General features: G+C 42.8%; 1 protein-coding gene across 3 annotated transcripts in view; it reads left to right on the top strand.

The window, feature by feature from the left end:
* Positions 1–17,487, top strand: part of LOC139566187 (neural cell adhesion molecule 2-like) — a 395,977-nt gene that overhangs the window by 342,138 nt on the left and 36,352 nt on the right. For all 3 annotated transcript variants that reach the window (XM_071387198.1, XM_071387197.1, XM_071387199.1), the window contains exons 10-13: positions 1,468–1,655; positions 1,949–2,045; positions 4,662–4,835; positions 8,992–9,233. In XM_071387198.1, the coding sequence (XP_071243299.1) occupies positions 1,468–1,655; positions 1,949–2,045; positions 4,662–4,835; positions 8,992–9,233 (701 nt within the window). The remainder of the gene's footprint in view (positions 1–1,467; positions 1,656–1,948; positions 2,046–4,661; positions 4,836–8,991; positions 9,234–17,487) is intronic.

The raw sequence follows: 17,487 nt of genomic DNA, 5'->3' as shown, positions 1-17,487 counted from the left end.
CACATATGTGTCCATTACAATCTATATAAGAATCGGAATGCATGATTTGTGACCAGTACTTGAAAACGTGAATAAAACAGTAAATCAATTATGATCCATACATATGGTATGCTACAATAGGAATGACAACACGATATACAAAAAATAAGGCACTTACTTTGATAGGAATGCACACATGTCCAAAGTGATAAACAACAATGAGGTCAATGCAGGTGCCAGCCAGAAACTGTGCAAGGCCTGTTTTGACTAGAGATGTGCCATGTCTTCATACTTGATCTGGGGAAAAACTGGGGAGGTGCTTTGGCTCTCGTTGAAGAGTGAAGTTTGTCCGGCTCAGTAAAGCCTCAAAGATATATTGTCAGCAACAGTGAAATTGGCTACTTCTTATGTGAATTAATGAGGAGGCGGAAACACACCTCAATCCAAACTGTAGTTAGAAAAGAATAAAAAATTGACAATTTGAAACACAGCCAATAGATAATTAGCAGCCAGCGTGCCTTGGTTTTAGGGCAGCGTAGGTTAACTGTCCTGTTGCGTAACAATCACATTTTGGAATGATGAGTGCATTATGATATCACACGCATAAATAAACTCACGCTAGGGCGTCCGTTAGAGATATTTGGAACTCGTGTGAAAAGGTTAATGGCATGAAACATACATGTAATAATTTCCGAAGTAGATCTGCAATTGCACCAAGGAACTACATAGCCCCAGGTGTCTGTCTTTTCTAACAAACGTGCTATAAATGGCATCCTTTGAGGTGAGCATGCATGACATCACTGCCCTCACTTTTCTCCAGCCACCCTTGGCAGTGCCACACCCTCAGAGCAGTGACCCATCACGCCCTCGCTCAACACATGACAGCCCCAAGAGGTGTGTGATTGAGCGTAGATGCGGCGGGGGCTAAGTCAACTGTCGCAGCGGAGCTAATAAACGTATTTATTAAGTCTGTGGCGGGACTAGAGGAGGAGGTAGAGGCACGTCTTCCTTCGTGACAGAGCGCCAGGCATCAATCTCCCTAATGGAATGCTGCGAGCAAGCATAAAACATACCATAATGCCACTCTACTGACTACTGGGCGAGTACAGCGGCGAGCAGGGATGGCGAGCGCCACCCCCCAATGCAGTGGGGTGGATCGTTCATTAGCACCCATCCAGCTCGGCACCACAGATTCACACATTCACACACACAAACACACAACGACTCACACACACTCGGGAAGAGTATCGTAATGGAGATCTCTCGCCCAGCATGAGGTGTCTTCAATAAGTTCAGGCTTCCTTTGAACTTTAGGGAGAGTGTATTGAGGCATTCATGAGACACTCTTTTTTCCCTTTGTGTGATTATGTGTAAACCCAACAACCCGTTTATTGGATTTTGGTCATCTCAGATTATATATATTTTTTAATTGCCTGGTTTTGCATGACTTGGAAGCTAACCCGACCAATCACGTTGTGTCTTGGATAGACATGCCCAAGTTCCAGACCAACCAAACCATCTTTTACTCGTGGGAGGGCAACCCGGTGAACATCAGCTGTGACGTCAAGTCCAACCCGCCCGCCACCATGCTATGGAGGAGAGAACGCCTCACCATCTCGGCCGAAGGCACTGCCAACACACGTGTCCACACTATCGACGGCAAGTCCCTGCTAGAGGTGGGTATAGTAAGGAAAAGGGCACCCACCGGTAACAGTCTAACTTCAGAAATACAAATCATGGCCACCTTATCATCCCCAGCTTCCAAGTTGTCTATTCATCTGCTTTCCTCTCCTCTGCATCTCTTCCCTAGGTCATTGCCAACTTACCTGGTAAAAAAGGACTGAATGAAAGAAACAATGCTTTATACTGGCTGATATAGTGTTACCCAAAGTCTTCACTTTGTGTAATGCCAGTGTCGGTGTATTGACTCAGCTCTGGTCTTTGTGCTCACTCAAATGTTTGTCCCTAGGTCACCCCAGTGTCCGACAGGGATTTCGGACGCTACAACTGCACGGCACGTAACAACATCGGAGCGAAATACCAGGAGTTCATCTTGGCCCAGGCAGGTAAGTGCTGGCCTCATAAAGTAATCAATCCCCCCCTCATTATAGCACATTGGACTTTCCCTTGATATCATACAGTACACATTGAATCGGGTAAACCATGCACAACAACATATCAAAGTTCATCCATCAACCAAATAGTTCCAACTATGTATCATCCATGTGGCATGATTAACCAAATATCGCCGCAGTCAACCAATGAAATATTTAATGCTGACCCAAGCAACAAAGCGTCACTTCACTGGAAGCCCAGATAGTATCTTCCAACTGTTTTTCACCCCTCTCGCTCTCTTTTGTTGTTGATAACCTCCTTGTTTGCTGTTACCATGGTAGTAAATTCCATAACCACCCCCACAACCTCTATTTATCCTAATATAAAATGGTTCTCACTGATTTAATGTACTGTAGCTCCTAAGTACAGTTTATGTTTAGATAAAACACATTATAACTATTCAACCTTAGCGACTTGTATGACTTATTTGGAAGATACAGTATTGATGTGTGTCTCTGTGTGTGTGTGCATGCGTGCATTTATTCTAGTGTGTGTGTGTGTATGCTGCATATTAGTGTGTACATTACTGTATGTACGTGTGTGCGTTTATGCTTGCCCAGATGGAAGATACTAACTGTTTTTTGCACCCCTCTCACTCTGTTTTGTTGTTGATAACCTCCTTATTTGCCATTTCCATGGCAGTAAATACCATAACCCCCCCCCCCCCCCCCAACCTCTATTTAGCCTAAACTAATCTCAAATAGTGCTCGCTGATTTAAAGTAGTTCCCCCAATTTACTAAAGTACCCCCTAATTTACGGTGCATAGCGCAGGCTAATATACAATAACGCAGTCCAATTCATTTTAGTACAGATTCAGTTACTTCAAACACAGGGCCTCTGAGAAGTAGAATTCTGAGAAAAGGGACTTAAGATGTAGTTTTAAGAGACATTCTTCCGCATTCACACACACACACACGTCGGAACACACGTCGGAACACACACTTCAAACACACAGAGACACCTTTATAAACTCTCTATCTGTCACACACACACACACACACACACACACACACACACACACACACACACACACACACACACACACACACACACACACACACACACACACACACACACACACACACACACACACACACAAAAGAAAAACAAGTCTTCGCTTGAATTTTAGATTCAGAACTCTTCACCTCTCTCTCGCAATGAATGGAGTGTCGCCAGGTTTGGGGATCCATGAAATGAAACAACGATTCCTTCACGCACACACTCTCCCGCCCATCAGTTTGATTCGGTTTTAAAGTCTGATCATTAAAGAGAGAGGAAACTCTAGTGTAATAACTCTAGATAGAAGACTGTGAGCCAACCCTGTCAGCCAATTACCCCGCTAAATGCTAACACTTGATTCATGATCAAGCTTATGCAACTCTTTATGTAACTTGAATGATATTTTAAATGTTATTGATGTTAAGAAGATTTGGGCCTGAATTCACAAAGTGTCTCAGAGTAGGAGTGCTGAACTAGGATCAGGTCCACCCTCTTATTCATTATGACTTAAAAGGCTAAATCAGATCACTACTCCTACTCTGAGACGCATCGTGAATACGGTCTCTGATGTATTACTCAAGATATTATGGGGTTGTGCCAAGTTAAAATGCAGTGTATATAAGACTGTGAAGGATTGACGCTGAAGCCTTGAACTGCCTATACCCACAGTGTTAGGAAAGAGTTCAATTTGTCTCCCTTCCCACTCTAACTTTGTGTCATATCGCAACAGAGATCGAAAGAAATACAGTTTAGGTGTAAATAATAACTTGTCGCTAGATACGCATTGTAACTATTCAACTTTAGCAACGTGTACCACTTATTGAGAAGGCATTGTGCTGGGTTTTCAGAATCAGTTGTTGAATCAGGCTTCGTACATAGACCTTCATAGCTCAAACTTTTATCCATATGGTAGATGGGTTCCCTTTGTGTGTGTTAGACCTTCATAGCTCAAACTTTTATCCATATAGTAGATGGTTTCCCTTTGTGTGTGTGTGTGTGTGTGTGTGTGCGTGCGTTTATACTAGTGTGTGTGCAGGCTGCATATCAGTGTGTACGTTTCTGCGTTTATGCTTGTGTGTCTATGTGTGTGCCCGATTGTGTGTAGCTCCACAACCGTGCTGAAAGTCCTCTCTCTCCTTAATGTATTCCTGGTCTTATAAAAGAGAGGCTCTGTTGGACAGCAACGGTTTCTTTTGATTTGCTCGAAGCCCCGTGGCTCCACCAGATAAAAGGGAAGTGTTTGTGTGATAACGGGATTGAGTCAACCGCTGATAAATATAATGGCCTTGGCTTTTTTTTTACTTCGCCCGAACACTGTGTGTGGGTTAACACAAAGCATTCTGCATCGCAAAACCCAATAAGCCTGAGTTGCCATAGCGACATCTTTGTATCACGTGTGAGAGTTTTGATTTGCCAATAACGACACACCAGCGATATTATGTTTCCGTAACAAATAGAGACGTCAATGTAATGTTTCTGAAGGGTTACCGGAACTGATGTTTGGATGTGTGTTGTTTCAATGGGGGACGGTTATGAGTGTGACACCTATTTCTCTGTTTTTTTCCAGACGTGCCCTCGAACCCGTACTCGGTGCGCTTGTCGGCCGTGTCGCAGCGCATCGCCACGGTGACATTCATGAAACCCGACTCACATGGCGGTGTACCCATTGGCCACTACCTGGTCAACTACAAGGAAGTGGGCTCGCAGGACTGGAGAGACGTCAAGTCTCATGGTGTCCAGAGTGAGTGTGTTTCCCTATTTCCTCTGTTTTGATCTTCATTATCCCTATTTTAATCATTATCGCTGTCGTTATGTCGTCATCATTGTTATTTTTTATTCATCATCATCTACATAAAAAGGGACATCATTTTCTCACATTTACACGCCTTACATTTACTCAGACAAAAAAAAAGCTGCCATGTTCAGGGACTAGGTAAGGTTAGGTCTTTCACTGCAAGGTCCTGCCTACCTAAGTCAGACTAAGATCCCTCATCCTTGATGAACCTTTGAGGAGGGAGGAAGAGAGAGGGGGAGAGAGAGAGGGAGAGCGAGAGGGAGCGAGGGAGAGAGAGGGAGGGGCAGCTAACCAGCAGGTCTGAAAAGCAACTGTTTTTCTCTTTCCCTTTCCACTCTGGCTTCATGACTCCAAATTGATTTTGGAGGCACTCAAGGGAGTGTGTGTGTGTGTGTGTGTGTGTGTGTGTGTGTGTGTGATGTGGAGGGCTTCAAAAAAAGAGCACCTCAGAAGGACGGATTCTCAGACGATAAGCAGGTCTGACAAACTTGAAGGGCTTATCGCTAATATCCCTCATTTTGGAGTCAATTACAATAGTGAGCTGGAACGCGGAGAATGCTGAGCAGCATGGAAGCATTGAGGAATAGAGAGAGAACAAAGTGATATATACAGGCAATGAGAACAGAAATAAAGACATAGGGAGTTAAAGAGGATAGAATGAAAGAGAAAATATCAGGAAGATGGAGAGAAAATAATAAAAATTCAGATTTTCGAGAGAAAGGGAGATATTTGGGAGAGGGAGATATTCGAGAAAGATGTACAGTGAAAAAAAAATCAAGGTTGTGAAGTATATTGTATGAATTCTTCATTTGTGTTAGTTCTTGTGTTCCTGTTTAACCAACTTCCTTGTCTCGGGGTGAGCACGTTAACGGAGATAGCCAAATCAACTAATTACCATTTGCAAATTGACATTTAATATTCGGAGCCACTTCAGGGCCTTAATAGTAATGATGCACATTTGCACTATAAAACAGCTCTGTGTATAATGAGTTGGCACAATTTGTACATCTGAATGCCAGTGGCGCTCACTAAAGGTCTCGTCAAACCCCTGGTAGAGCCAAAATGTTAGCAAATAGCTCATTTTGTATTTAGATCCCCCATTATACAATTGCAAAGCAACCATTACCCTTAGCGCACAAGTTGCAAAACAACAACCTTCACCCAAGTTCAGCGAATGCCTAACTCGGCATGAACGTCCTTTTGTGATTTTCGTGTGACAAACTATGAAAGCTATGTAAATTACTTTATTGTGGAATTTACATAGAAATCTATGATTTTGGGCTGACTGCTGAGAAAATGTTATTAAGCTCTACTGATGAATGTATTGCTATTTTAGGAGTGGTTGTATGATCTAATGTATTTGTTAGAGAAGGACCGATATGGATTTTGTAAGGTCAATGCCGATACCGGTCTTTGGGCGTCAAAGAGGCCGATGCACAATATTTTAGGCTGATATTCAATATCATTACATTTGAAAATGTTCAAGATGTTATTGACAGATGCTTATCATTTCACTGCACACTGTGAAGTTGTCACATAGCATACCGGTAGTCCCAAGTTTCATGTGTATTCCGGTAGAGTTTGAGAGTTCCAAAGAGGTTACAGTGACATGTTGTCCTACTCCGAATACATTGATGCTGAGGCTTTACTTTCCACTGATCCCAGAGAATCAACAATGGAGTACTACTGCTATCATACTGTTTCCACACAAACAGCACACCCACATATTGGCTTAGAGCCCTTACAGCGTTACCTTCTGTTCTATCTCTCTGGCCATGAATGGAAGGAGGCAGGGAGGAGGTACGCTAGCTAGCTCAGCTGCAGTGGATTACTCACCCAACACAGCTAGGTACACAGATCCCCCTGTGTCACTCCACAATGGTACGTCCCACCCCCTATATTGACAAGAGAGTGGTCCTGATAGGAACAGGGGATTTGTGGCCATAGCAGTAGTTTTACCGTATGCTGAGGTCTCCCCTTTGACGCATAGTGGTGTTAGCGGCTCTGTTAGCGATTAGCTTTAGCGTAGCTGGCGACCCCGCCCCCTCACATTCACTGATAGTGGTGTTTGTGGCACTGTTAGCGATGCTGTTAGCGCACTAAGCCAGCTTGTTTTCCAGGTGGAACAAAGAGGCGCTGGGGTGGATTAGTGGGATTCAACAGTGAAGAGTGGGAGGTGGTAGGCGTCTCTCTCATACACACACCCACAGCGCGAGAGGTTTCACTCTCGCAGCTGTCTGTTTCACTGTCACTCGACTTGTCAGAAATTCTGTGTCCGTCTGTATCCCTCTCTGACTTTCTGTGTATTTCTCTCTTTCTCTCTTTTTCTCTTTATCTATCTCTTCTACTGTCTGTCTTTTTCCCTTCTCTCTACCTGTCTGTCTGACTGTACAGTTTACATACACCTTAGCCAAATACATTTAAACTCAGTTTTTCACAATTCCTGACATGAGTAAAAATTCCCTGTCTTAGGTCAGTTAAGATCACCACTTTATTTTAAGAACGTGAAATGTCAGAATAATAGTAGAGAGAATGACTTATTCCAGCTTTTAATTCTTTCATCACATTCCCAGTGGGTCAGAAGTTTACATACACTCAATTAGTATTTGGTAGCATTGCCTTTAAATTGTTTAACTTGGGTCAAACGTTTCGGGTAGCCTTCTACAGGCTTCCCACAATAAGTTGGATGAATTTTGGCCCATTCCTCCTGACAGAGCTGGTGTAACTGAGTCAGGTTTGTAGGCCTCCTTGCTCGCACACGCTTTTTCAGTTCTGCCCACAAATTTTCTATAGGATTGAGGTCAGGGCTTTGTGATGGCCACTCCAATACCTTGACTTTGTTGTCCTTGAGCATTTTTGCCACAACTTTGGAAGTATGCTTGGGTTCATTGTCCATTTGGAAGACCCATTTGCGATCAAGCTTTAACTTCCTGACGGATGTCTTGAGATGTTGCTTCAATATATCCACATAATTTTCCTACCTCATGATGCCATCTATTTTGTGAAGTGCACTAGTCCCTCCTGCAGCAATGCCCCCCCACAACATGATGCTGCCACCCCCGTGCTTCACTGTTGGGATGGTGTTCTTCGGCTCGCCATCCTCCCCTTTTTTCTCCAAACATAACGATGGTCATTATGGCCAAACAGTTATATTCTTGTTTCATCAGACCAGAGGACATTTCTCTAAAAAGTACGATCTTTGTCCCCATGTGCAGTTGCAAACCGTAGTCTGGCTTTTTTATGGTGGTTTTGGAGCAGTGGCTTCTTCCTTGCTGAGCGGCCTTTCAGGTTATGTTGAAATAGGACTTGTTTTACTGTGGATATGGATACTTTTGTACCTGTTTACTCCAGCATCTTCACAAGGTCCTTTGCTGTTGTTCTGGGATTGATTTGCACTTTTTGCACTAAAGTAAGTTCATCTCTAGGAGACAGAACGAGTCTCCTTCCTGAGCGGTATGACGGCTGCGTGGTCCCATGGTGTTTATACTTGCGTACTATTGTTTGTACAGATGAACATGGTACCTTCAGGCATTTGGGAATTGCTCCCAAGGATGAACCAGACTTGTGGAGGTCTACAAAATCTTGGTTGATTTATTTGATTTTCCCATGATGTCAAGCAAAGAGGCACTGAGTTCGAAGGTAGGCCTTGAAATAAATCCACAGGTACACCTCGAATTGACTCAAATCATGTCAATTAGCCTATCAGAAGCTTCTAAAGCCATGTCATACTTTTCTGGAATTTTCCAAGCTGTTTAAAGTCACAGTCAACTTAGTGTATGTAAACTTCTGACCCACTGGAATTGTGACACAGTGAATTACATGTGAAATAATCTGTCTGTAAACAATTGTTGGAAAAATGACTTGTGTCATGCACAAAGTAGATGACCTAACCGACTTGCCAAAACTATAATTTCTTAACAAGAAATTTGTGGAGTGCTTGAAAAACACGTTTTAATGACTTCAACCTAAGTGTATGAAAACTCAGACTTCAACTGTATTTCTGTCTCTCCGTCTGTCTATCTCTCTCAATCTCTCTCGCTCTACCTCTCCGTCTGTCTGCGAACAAGCTAAAAAAACACTCTCCCTGGTTCTCCCCCTACAGCGATAGTACTGCTGACAGGCCTAGAGCCCAACACCACCTACGAAGTGCGAGTGGCTGCAGTCAATGGGAAGGGCCAGGGGGAGTTCAGCCACACGGAGTCCTTCCAGACTCTACCCATACGTGAGCCCAGCCCCCCGGCAGTGCATGGCCAGAGAGGGATGGGGAAGGCCTACCGGCTGGGCCTTGTCAAGCAAGACGACGGGGGCATGCCCATCGTGGAGTACATTGTCAAGTACAAGACGGTGAGTAGCTGGATGTCAGGATTGTCAATAAATACTACCATACACTTTTAGAAAAAAAGGTGCTTAGTAGAACCATAAGGTCTTTCAATTTGTCCCCATTGGGGAAACTTTTTTGGTGCTATGTAGAAACCTTTGCAGAAGGTTCTACCTAGAACCTTTTATGACGGGTTCACCTGGAACCCTCTATGAAGGGTTCTACCTAGAACCCTCTATGAAGGATTCTTCCTAAAACCGTTTTATCTTTGAAGGGTTATTCCTAGAATCCTCCATGAACGGTTCAACTAGCTTTATTTGCATATGTTTATGACAGTACATTACATGCACTTAGTGTACAAAACATTAAGAACACCTGCTCTTTTCATGACATGACTTGACTGACCAGGTGAATCCAGGTGAAAGCAATAATTATTTTATCCTCTTAAGCAGGGGAGTCAAACTCAGTCCATGGATTGCCTAGTGTCATTCGGCCCTCCGTGGAATGAGTTTGACACGTACTCTAAAGGTTCTACCGAGAACCCTTTTATTTCTGAATGGTTCTTCCTAGTTCTCCTTTAGAACCCTCCATGAACTGTTCAGCTAGCTTTATTTGGGTATGTTTTATTATATGCACATTATATGCACTGCTCTTTCCATGACATAGACTGACCAGGTAAATCTAAGTGAAAGCTATGATCCCGTATAATACCACTTGTTAAATCCATTTCAATCAGTGTTGATGAAGACGAGGAGACAGGTTAAAGACATAGTTTTAAGTCAAGACAATTGAGACATGGATTGTGTGTGTGAGGGCGAATGGGCAAGACAAAACATTTAAGTGCCTTTGAACAGGGTATGGTTTGTGTCAAGAACTGCAACGCTGCTGGGTTTTTTACGCGCAACAGTTTCCCGTGTGTATCAAGAATGGTCCACCACCCAAAGAACCTCCAGGCACTGTGGAAAGCATTGGAGTCAACATGGACTGGTATCCCTGTGGAACGCTTTCGACGCCTTGTAGAGTCCATGCGGACATGGCCAAGAACCACAGTATTTACGAGCTGCCAGTCCGGGTTAGGGGATTGTTTGGCCTGGGGGGCTTTACTTGGCTCATCGAGCTCTAGCGACACCTTGTGGCGGGCCGGGCGCTTGCAGGCTGACTTCGGACGTCAGTTGAGCTGTGTTTCCTCCGACACATTGGTGCGGCTGGCTAAGTGGGTGGGTGTTAAAAAGCGTGGTTTGGCCGGTCATGTTTTGGAGGACGCATGACTCGACCTTTGCCTCTCCCGAGCTTGTGGGGGCATTGCATCGATGAGACAAGATCGAATTGGATATCACAAAAAGGGGGTAAAAAAAAACATTCTTTTTTTTATTGCACTGTTTAGTTAAAAAAAAAATATCTAGCAGGCGCAAATATCAACATAATAGGCTCATTCATATTGCGAAGGCGTTGTGTTGAATCTCGCCATTCGTTCATTTTGGTAGAGTGTGTCCCCTTACTTGGTTATCAGCTGTTCTCAAAAACACGTGGCTCTCGAAAGATGATTCTCTTCCTCAATAGTGTGAATTTTACTAGAAGCCACAATGAGTATGACATCCTGGCATTTAAAACATACTACATTTTCTGTCACATACTATACAATTTGCATGCCCAAAATACCTACTATTTAGAATGCTAGTACAGCTATTCGGACACAACCATTCACTGTGTCTCAGATACTACATACTGATAGACATGCTTGCAGATACACTATACATACAAATGTACATACTCACCCACAAACAAACACTTTCATATTAACCTAGTCTCTCCTTTTCCCTATCTCTCTCTCACTCTCACACGCACATACACACGTTGATCTATGGGATTTGATGTAACCAATGCTAATATGTCCATTCAGGTGTGTCTCTGTCTCATTGGGAGGCTGACAGCTATGTGTAGTTGTACTAAAGCTGATGAAAGTGTGTGTGTGGAGAGAAGGTCAGGGACTCTCCAGCAGGCCCTTTGAAGGCCAAATGCAGGGGAACGACGGGAAGAATAGGACAATCCTCCACACCCCAGTAATCCCACCATTCATCCTCCTCTCTCTCACACTGTGACCCTGACTCAGGCGAGCACGCACAGGCAGGAGTGCATACACAGATGCATGTGTGCACATATATGCACTCTCTTACACAAACACATACACACATACAGTATGCATACAAATGTCCATGCGCACACACACACACACACACACACACACACACACACACACACACACACACACACACACACACACACACACACACACACACACACACACACACACACACACACACACACACACACACACACACACACACACACACACACATATTTGTATTAACACACACAGTCACCCGTATCAAACTGCTTTCCAATGCTGGGCTGGCCTTAGTTTTATTCCACATTATTCCAACTACCATGACTCTGAAAAATGAAATCATGGCCCATTTCCTAAAGCCTATTCCACACTATTATCTCTCTCTCTTCTATTTTGACATTTTATGGAAGAATCCTAGGAGGCTAAATGGTTGAATATGCATTTGGCATGCTGTCAAAGCACAGGCCTCACACTGTGACACTTCACTGTGTTCTCCTATGATGAGATAAGAAGCTGATTTAAGAAAGGAAAAGAAAGTAAAGAAGGAGAGGAAAGGGGGAAAAAGTAAATAACTGGGTGGGGTACGGAGAGGAAAGGAACACTTCATTATAACGTCTACTTACGATTCACGCAACAGTCAGCATTTGAGCTGGCCACTGTTTTTTCACAGAAACATTTTGTACAAACACAGTCTTTACAACTTTATGTCCCCAATGTGAGTAGGTTATTTTCAGATGCAATGTTCAGACATTCACAGAAGTAGGAAAAGCATAACACAATTCTCATCCAAATTGGAAAATGTAGGCTACATTAGTCCTAGCGCTAACTGAGGAAAGAGTGAGCTAATACAAGCAGTCATATTTAGCTAACTTTCGGGCTGACAGAAACCATAATATGAATTAGCTAATAGCAATTACTATTTACAATTTATCACATGACAGGTGAGCTCACCCCAATTGCTGTGGCGGTCATGAAATTCGGCCACTGGATAATTGTCATGCAAATGACTGCCGGTCTCACGGTAGACCGTCATTGTAAATAAGAATTTGCTATTAACTGACTTGCCCTGTTAAATAAAGGTTAAATAAAATAAAATTGACCATTAATTAACATAAACACATTTAGCATGTCCAGACCTCCACGCATACAAACCACTGAGGAAACATTGACATTTAAAAAAAAAAAAGTGTAATAAATCCATTTAATATACACCATCACAATAAATAATTTATCTTAGGCAGGTCTAAAGAAACATTAATCAAATCAAATCAAGTTTATTTTATATAGCCCTTTGTACATCAGCTAATATCTCGAAGTGCTGTACAGAAACCCAGCCTAAAACCCCAAACAGCAAGCAATGCAGGTGTAGAAGCACGGTGGCTAGGAAAAACTCCCTAGAAAGGCCAAAACCTAGGAAGAAACCTAGAGAGGAACCAGGCTATGAGGGGTGGCCAGTCCTCTTCTGGCTGTGCCGGGTGGAGATTATAACAGAACATGGCCAAGATGTTCAAATGTTCATAAATGACCAGCATGGTCAAATAATAATCAGGAGTAAATGTCAGTTGGCTTTTCATAGCCGATCATTAAGAGTATCTCTACATTATGATATGAAGAGAATGTATTTCAGTATGTTTTCTGGCTATGTGCCATGCCATAGGTTAGCTCATTTAGCAGACAAGATATGCTTAGAAATCCAATGCCATTATTTTATATTATATGATTGAACTTATTCCAGAGTGAGTGCGCATATGAAGTGGCTATGTTGAGCATAAAAGTCATAATTTGAAACGGGTCTTATAAACTAGATTGAAAGTTACTTGACAACTTTAGTTGTGAATGATACAAACATTACGATGTCTTAGAAATGAAAACATATATGGTTTGCATGATGCGACTAAAGGCTATTGATGATCTGGGAAAGTAGCAAAAAAGCTTGTGCTCTGTTCCTTGCCTCAGGCTACACACGCTGTTCTCTCATCAAGTGATCATATTTTCCCCCATCAGACTATTCTCAATTTAATCTTTACTAATATCTAAATATATATATATTTTTTTAGAATGGTCCATTATCAAAGGGGCAGGGGAAAAAAGACATGTCATCCGTATGCACTCAAATAGCAAATGAAGGTCGCTTTCCCTCGGTTCATTTTTCAATCATGGCGGTTAAGCTATTCTGGTTATAGCAGAACAATGCTTAATATTAGCAGCTGAGAAATAAATATAGCAGCAGTAGAAGTCTGGGATCCTCCTCTTTTTAGTGGCAACCATCAAAACTCTGCTTTCTCAAGGAATTGCATATATAAATGTCTGGGCTTATAAAAACACTTGTTTCACTCCACGCATCAACCAATGTTTGAGGACCATGGAGCCTCTCCTGCGCGACAGGTGATATTCCACCCAAACTCTGGATGCCATTGGCTCTCCAACCCTGTTCCTGCAGCTATCCAGTGCTTAATTTGGGAAGTGTGAAGTGAAATCTGTTTGGAGACATCGATAGTAACATGTTTTCACAACAAAAAATATTTAATTAAACTGTTGACAGCACGTCTCTCTGTGAGCTAAAGAAAGGAATGGAGGAGAGAGAGGAGGAGATGGAAACGCATGGTAGTGTGACATTCTGTAGCTAAAGGAAATGTCAGACAATTAATTATGACAATATAAAAAATGCCCTACTACTAGGCACTACAAAATGCTACAAAATGCAATACAAAATCACTTTAATTGTAGACTAACTATTTAAGCCGCCCTGCACAATCAATCAACCAACAGTATTGCCTAGGCCTATATGTTCTCTCCCAGACTCATGGATAAAAGGTTTGGAGCGTAGAATAAGGTAACCAGTCCATCCAGTATGCATAATAATACTTTCGGATGTTTACTCGAAAGACGAGTGAATCATCCCTTCACTTCGTTTTGCTGTAAAATCATTGGTATGACAAACGTTTACGTGACACCCAGAATGCATTGACTGGTGTCAACAAAAAATAGCATAGTGTTAGCTCATCATAATCAGTACAACTTTCTAAATAAGTATTTTACAAACATAGTGTAAAAAAAAAAAATCGAATACATTTTAGAATAAGGCTGTAATGTAACCAAATGTGGAAAAATTGAAGGGGTCTGAATACTTTCTGAATGCACTGTATTTGTCCATTACAATCTATGCAAGAATCGGAATGCATGATTTGTCAACAGTACTTGAAAATATGTGAATACAAAATTACAGAATTATTACCACACAGCCCATTTTCCACAAAGAAGTTGCGTGTGCCGGTGTTATGATATGGATGATTTGTCATCACAGATGGTTTGTTTCTACCGTTGTAGATGGAGTAGCTAGGCCTAGCTCAATCTAGTGGTCGCATCGGGGACAACAGTTGTCGACAATTGTATCATTGTAGCTAAGCCTAACCTTTTTCCTTAACCTTATTCTCTTAACCTTCTACGTTAACTCACCTCACCTGATGCGTTAGTTCCCCTAACCTGCCACATTAATTCACCTAACCAGCTATGTAAACAAACTATCTGTGGAGACAAATCATCAGTATCACCACACCGACAGCCAATCACGTCACCCCTGACACGCACTTGGAGCCATTCAGTGTTGTTGTTTATGTATGTAGCAAGTGGGCTAAGCTGTGGCATTAGCAATGTCTTTCAAAAGGAGGCAACTCACAAATGCAGAAATTCTGGAGATGTTGGTGAATTCTGACAATGAGTCTGAGTATGAAAGTGAGGAATCATACACTGACAGTGACAGTGAGGAGCTGCCCCCCAACCTTGTGTCTATTGAGAATCCTGAATCTGAGGACTCCTTACCTACTGACGAAGTTCAAGATCCCTCTGAAGATGCTGGGGGTGATGGAGGCAGACCGTCAGTTGGTGAAGTACAGGAACTCTGTTGTAGCTGGAAGGCCTCCAGCCATTTCACCCCTCCTGGCCCTGCTGTTGGCTTTGAGTCCCAGTCTGGAGTGCAAAGCCCCTTGCCATCTCCCTCCGAGGCAGAGTGCTTCAAGCTGTTTCTGACAGAGGAGCTGGTGGGAAACAGAGTGGAGGAGACCAATCGCTATGCCTTGGAGCTACAGGAGAAGAGAGATCCACATGAATGGTATAACACCTCATGGGTCAGAGATAGGTCAAACCAGACTGTGTGCTTGACTATAATCACAATATGTGGGCAGTGGATAAGGCGGACATGATAAACAGCTTCGTGGCTGTTGTGAGCTCGGAAAATCATCAGGTGGTTTAAAAATACATGTTTCCATCTGATTGACAGCTGGCGCCACATAGGTCGCCGCCAGCTAACAAGTGAGATGATTATTGAACACGTTTTTTTGTAATTGGGCAAAGGTTCACATACAAATCAAATCCAGTTCCATTATGCAATTATATTGACAATATCTCACCCACCTCTCAACTCCCTCGTCATCTTTTTCACTCCTTCATCCTCATCACTCCCTCTCCAAACAGTATGTTGTTAACATACAAAATCTGGGCTCAATCTAAAGCAATAAATGTATCCAGTTCCAGTAGTGATGTTGGCAAATTATTTTCAATACTGTTTGTGTGTGTGGTTTCTGAAAGTACAGATAATATAGGAATTATTATTAATTATAATGCAACATCAGGATATAGCAATAAAACAATATTACAATTGAGTAACATAATAACACTAATATAAAATAATAATTTGCATTGACCACATGACAATTTGAATTATATAAGAAACAGTAACTGAAGAGCTCCACAAGGGAGCAGGACAGGGCAGGGCAGGGCAGAGCTATGCTAAACAGGCCAAATGAATACACAGGCCAATGCAGTGGTCATGATAACGCCAGTGCAGCTTCAAAGGATACAACACAAGCTAATACTTCTCTGACGCCATTAGCATTGTTTTACAGAGCTAATAGAAGAATGTAGCTACATAAGCACAATTGAGTATAACACCATAAAGGTTATGAAATGAATATCTCAAATGTCTGCGGCTATAAAGGAATACTCACAGAACACATTATAATCCATACAAATACTCAGCAAAAAAAGAAACATCCTTTTTTCAGGACCCTGTCTTTCAAAGATAATTCATAAAAATCCAATTAACTTCACAGATCTTCATTATAAAGGGTTTAAACACTGTTTCCCATGCTTGTTCAATGAACCACATTTGGGGCGGCAGCGTAGCCTAGTGGTTAGAGCGTTGGACTACTAAATAAAGGTAAAATAAAAAAAAACATAAACAATTATTGAACGTGTACCTGTGGAACGGTCGTTAAGACACTAACAGCTTACGGACGGTAGGCAATTAAGGTAACAGTTATGAAAACTTAGGACACTAAAGAGGCATTTCTACTGACTCTGAAAAACCCCAAAAGAAAGATGCCCAGGGTCCCTGCTCATCTGCGTGAATGTGGCTTAGGCATGCTGCAAGGAGGCATGAGAACTGCAGATGTGGCCAGGGCAATAAATTGCATTGTCCGTACTGCTGTGAGACGCCTAAGACAGCGCTACAGGGAGACAGGACAGACAGCTGATCGTCCTCGCAGTGGCAGACCACGTGTAACAACACCTGCACAGGATCGGTACATCCAAACATCACACCTACGGGACAGGTACAGGATGTCAACAACAAGTGCCCAAGTTACACCAGGAACACACAATCCCTCCATCAGTGCTCAGACTGCCCGCAATAGGCTGAGAGAGGCTGGACTGAGGGCTTGTAGGCCTGTTGTAAGGCAGGTCCTCACCAGACATCTCGGGCAACAACGTCGCCTATGGGCACAAACCCACCGTCGCTGAACCAGACGGGTCGGATTTGCGTTTATCGTAGAAGGAATGAGCGTGTACTCTGGAGCGGGATCGATTTGGAGGTGGAGGGTCCGTCATAGTCTGGGGCGGTGTGTCACAGCATCATCGGACTGAGCTTGTCATTGCAGGCAATCTAAATGCTGTGTGTTACAGGGAAGACATCCTCCTCCCTCATGTGGTACCCTTCCCGCAGGCTCATCCTGACATGACCCTCCGGCATGACAATGCCACCAGCCATACCGCTCCTTCTGTGCATGATTTTCTGCAAGACAGGAATGTCAGTGTTCTGCCATGGCCAGCGAAGAGCCCAGATCTCAATCCCATTGAGCATGTCTGGGACCTGTTGGATT

Source organism: Salvelinus alpinus, chromosome 38 (genome assembly GCF_045679555.1).
Source record: "Salvelinus alpinus chromosome 38, SLU_Salpinus.1, whole genome shotgun sequence".
Taxonomy (NCBI): Eukaryota; Metazoa; Chordata; class Actinopteri; order Salmoniformes; family Salmonidae; genus Salvelinus; species Salvelinus alpinus.
Note: the sequence above shows the minus strand (reverse complement) of the source record. Positions and strands in the feature narration are given on the sequence as shown.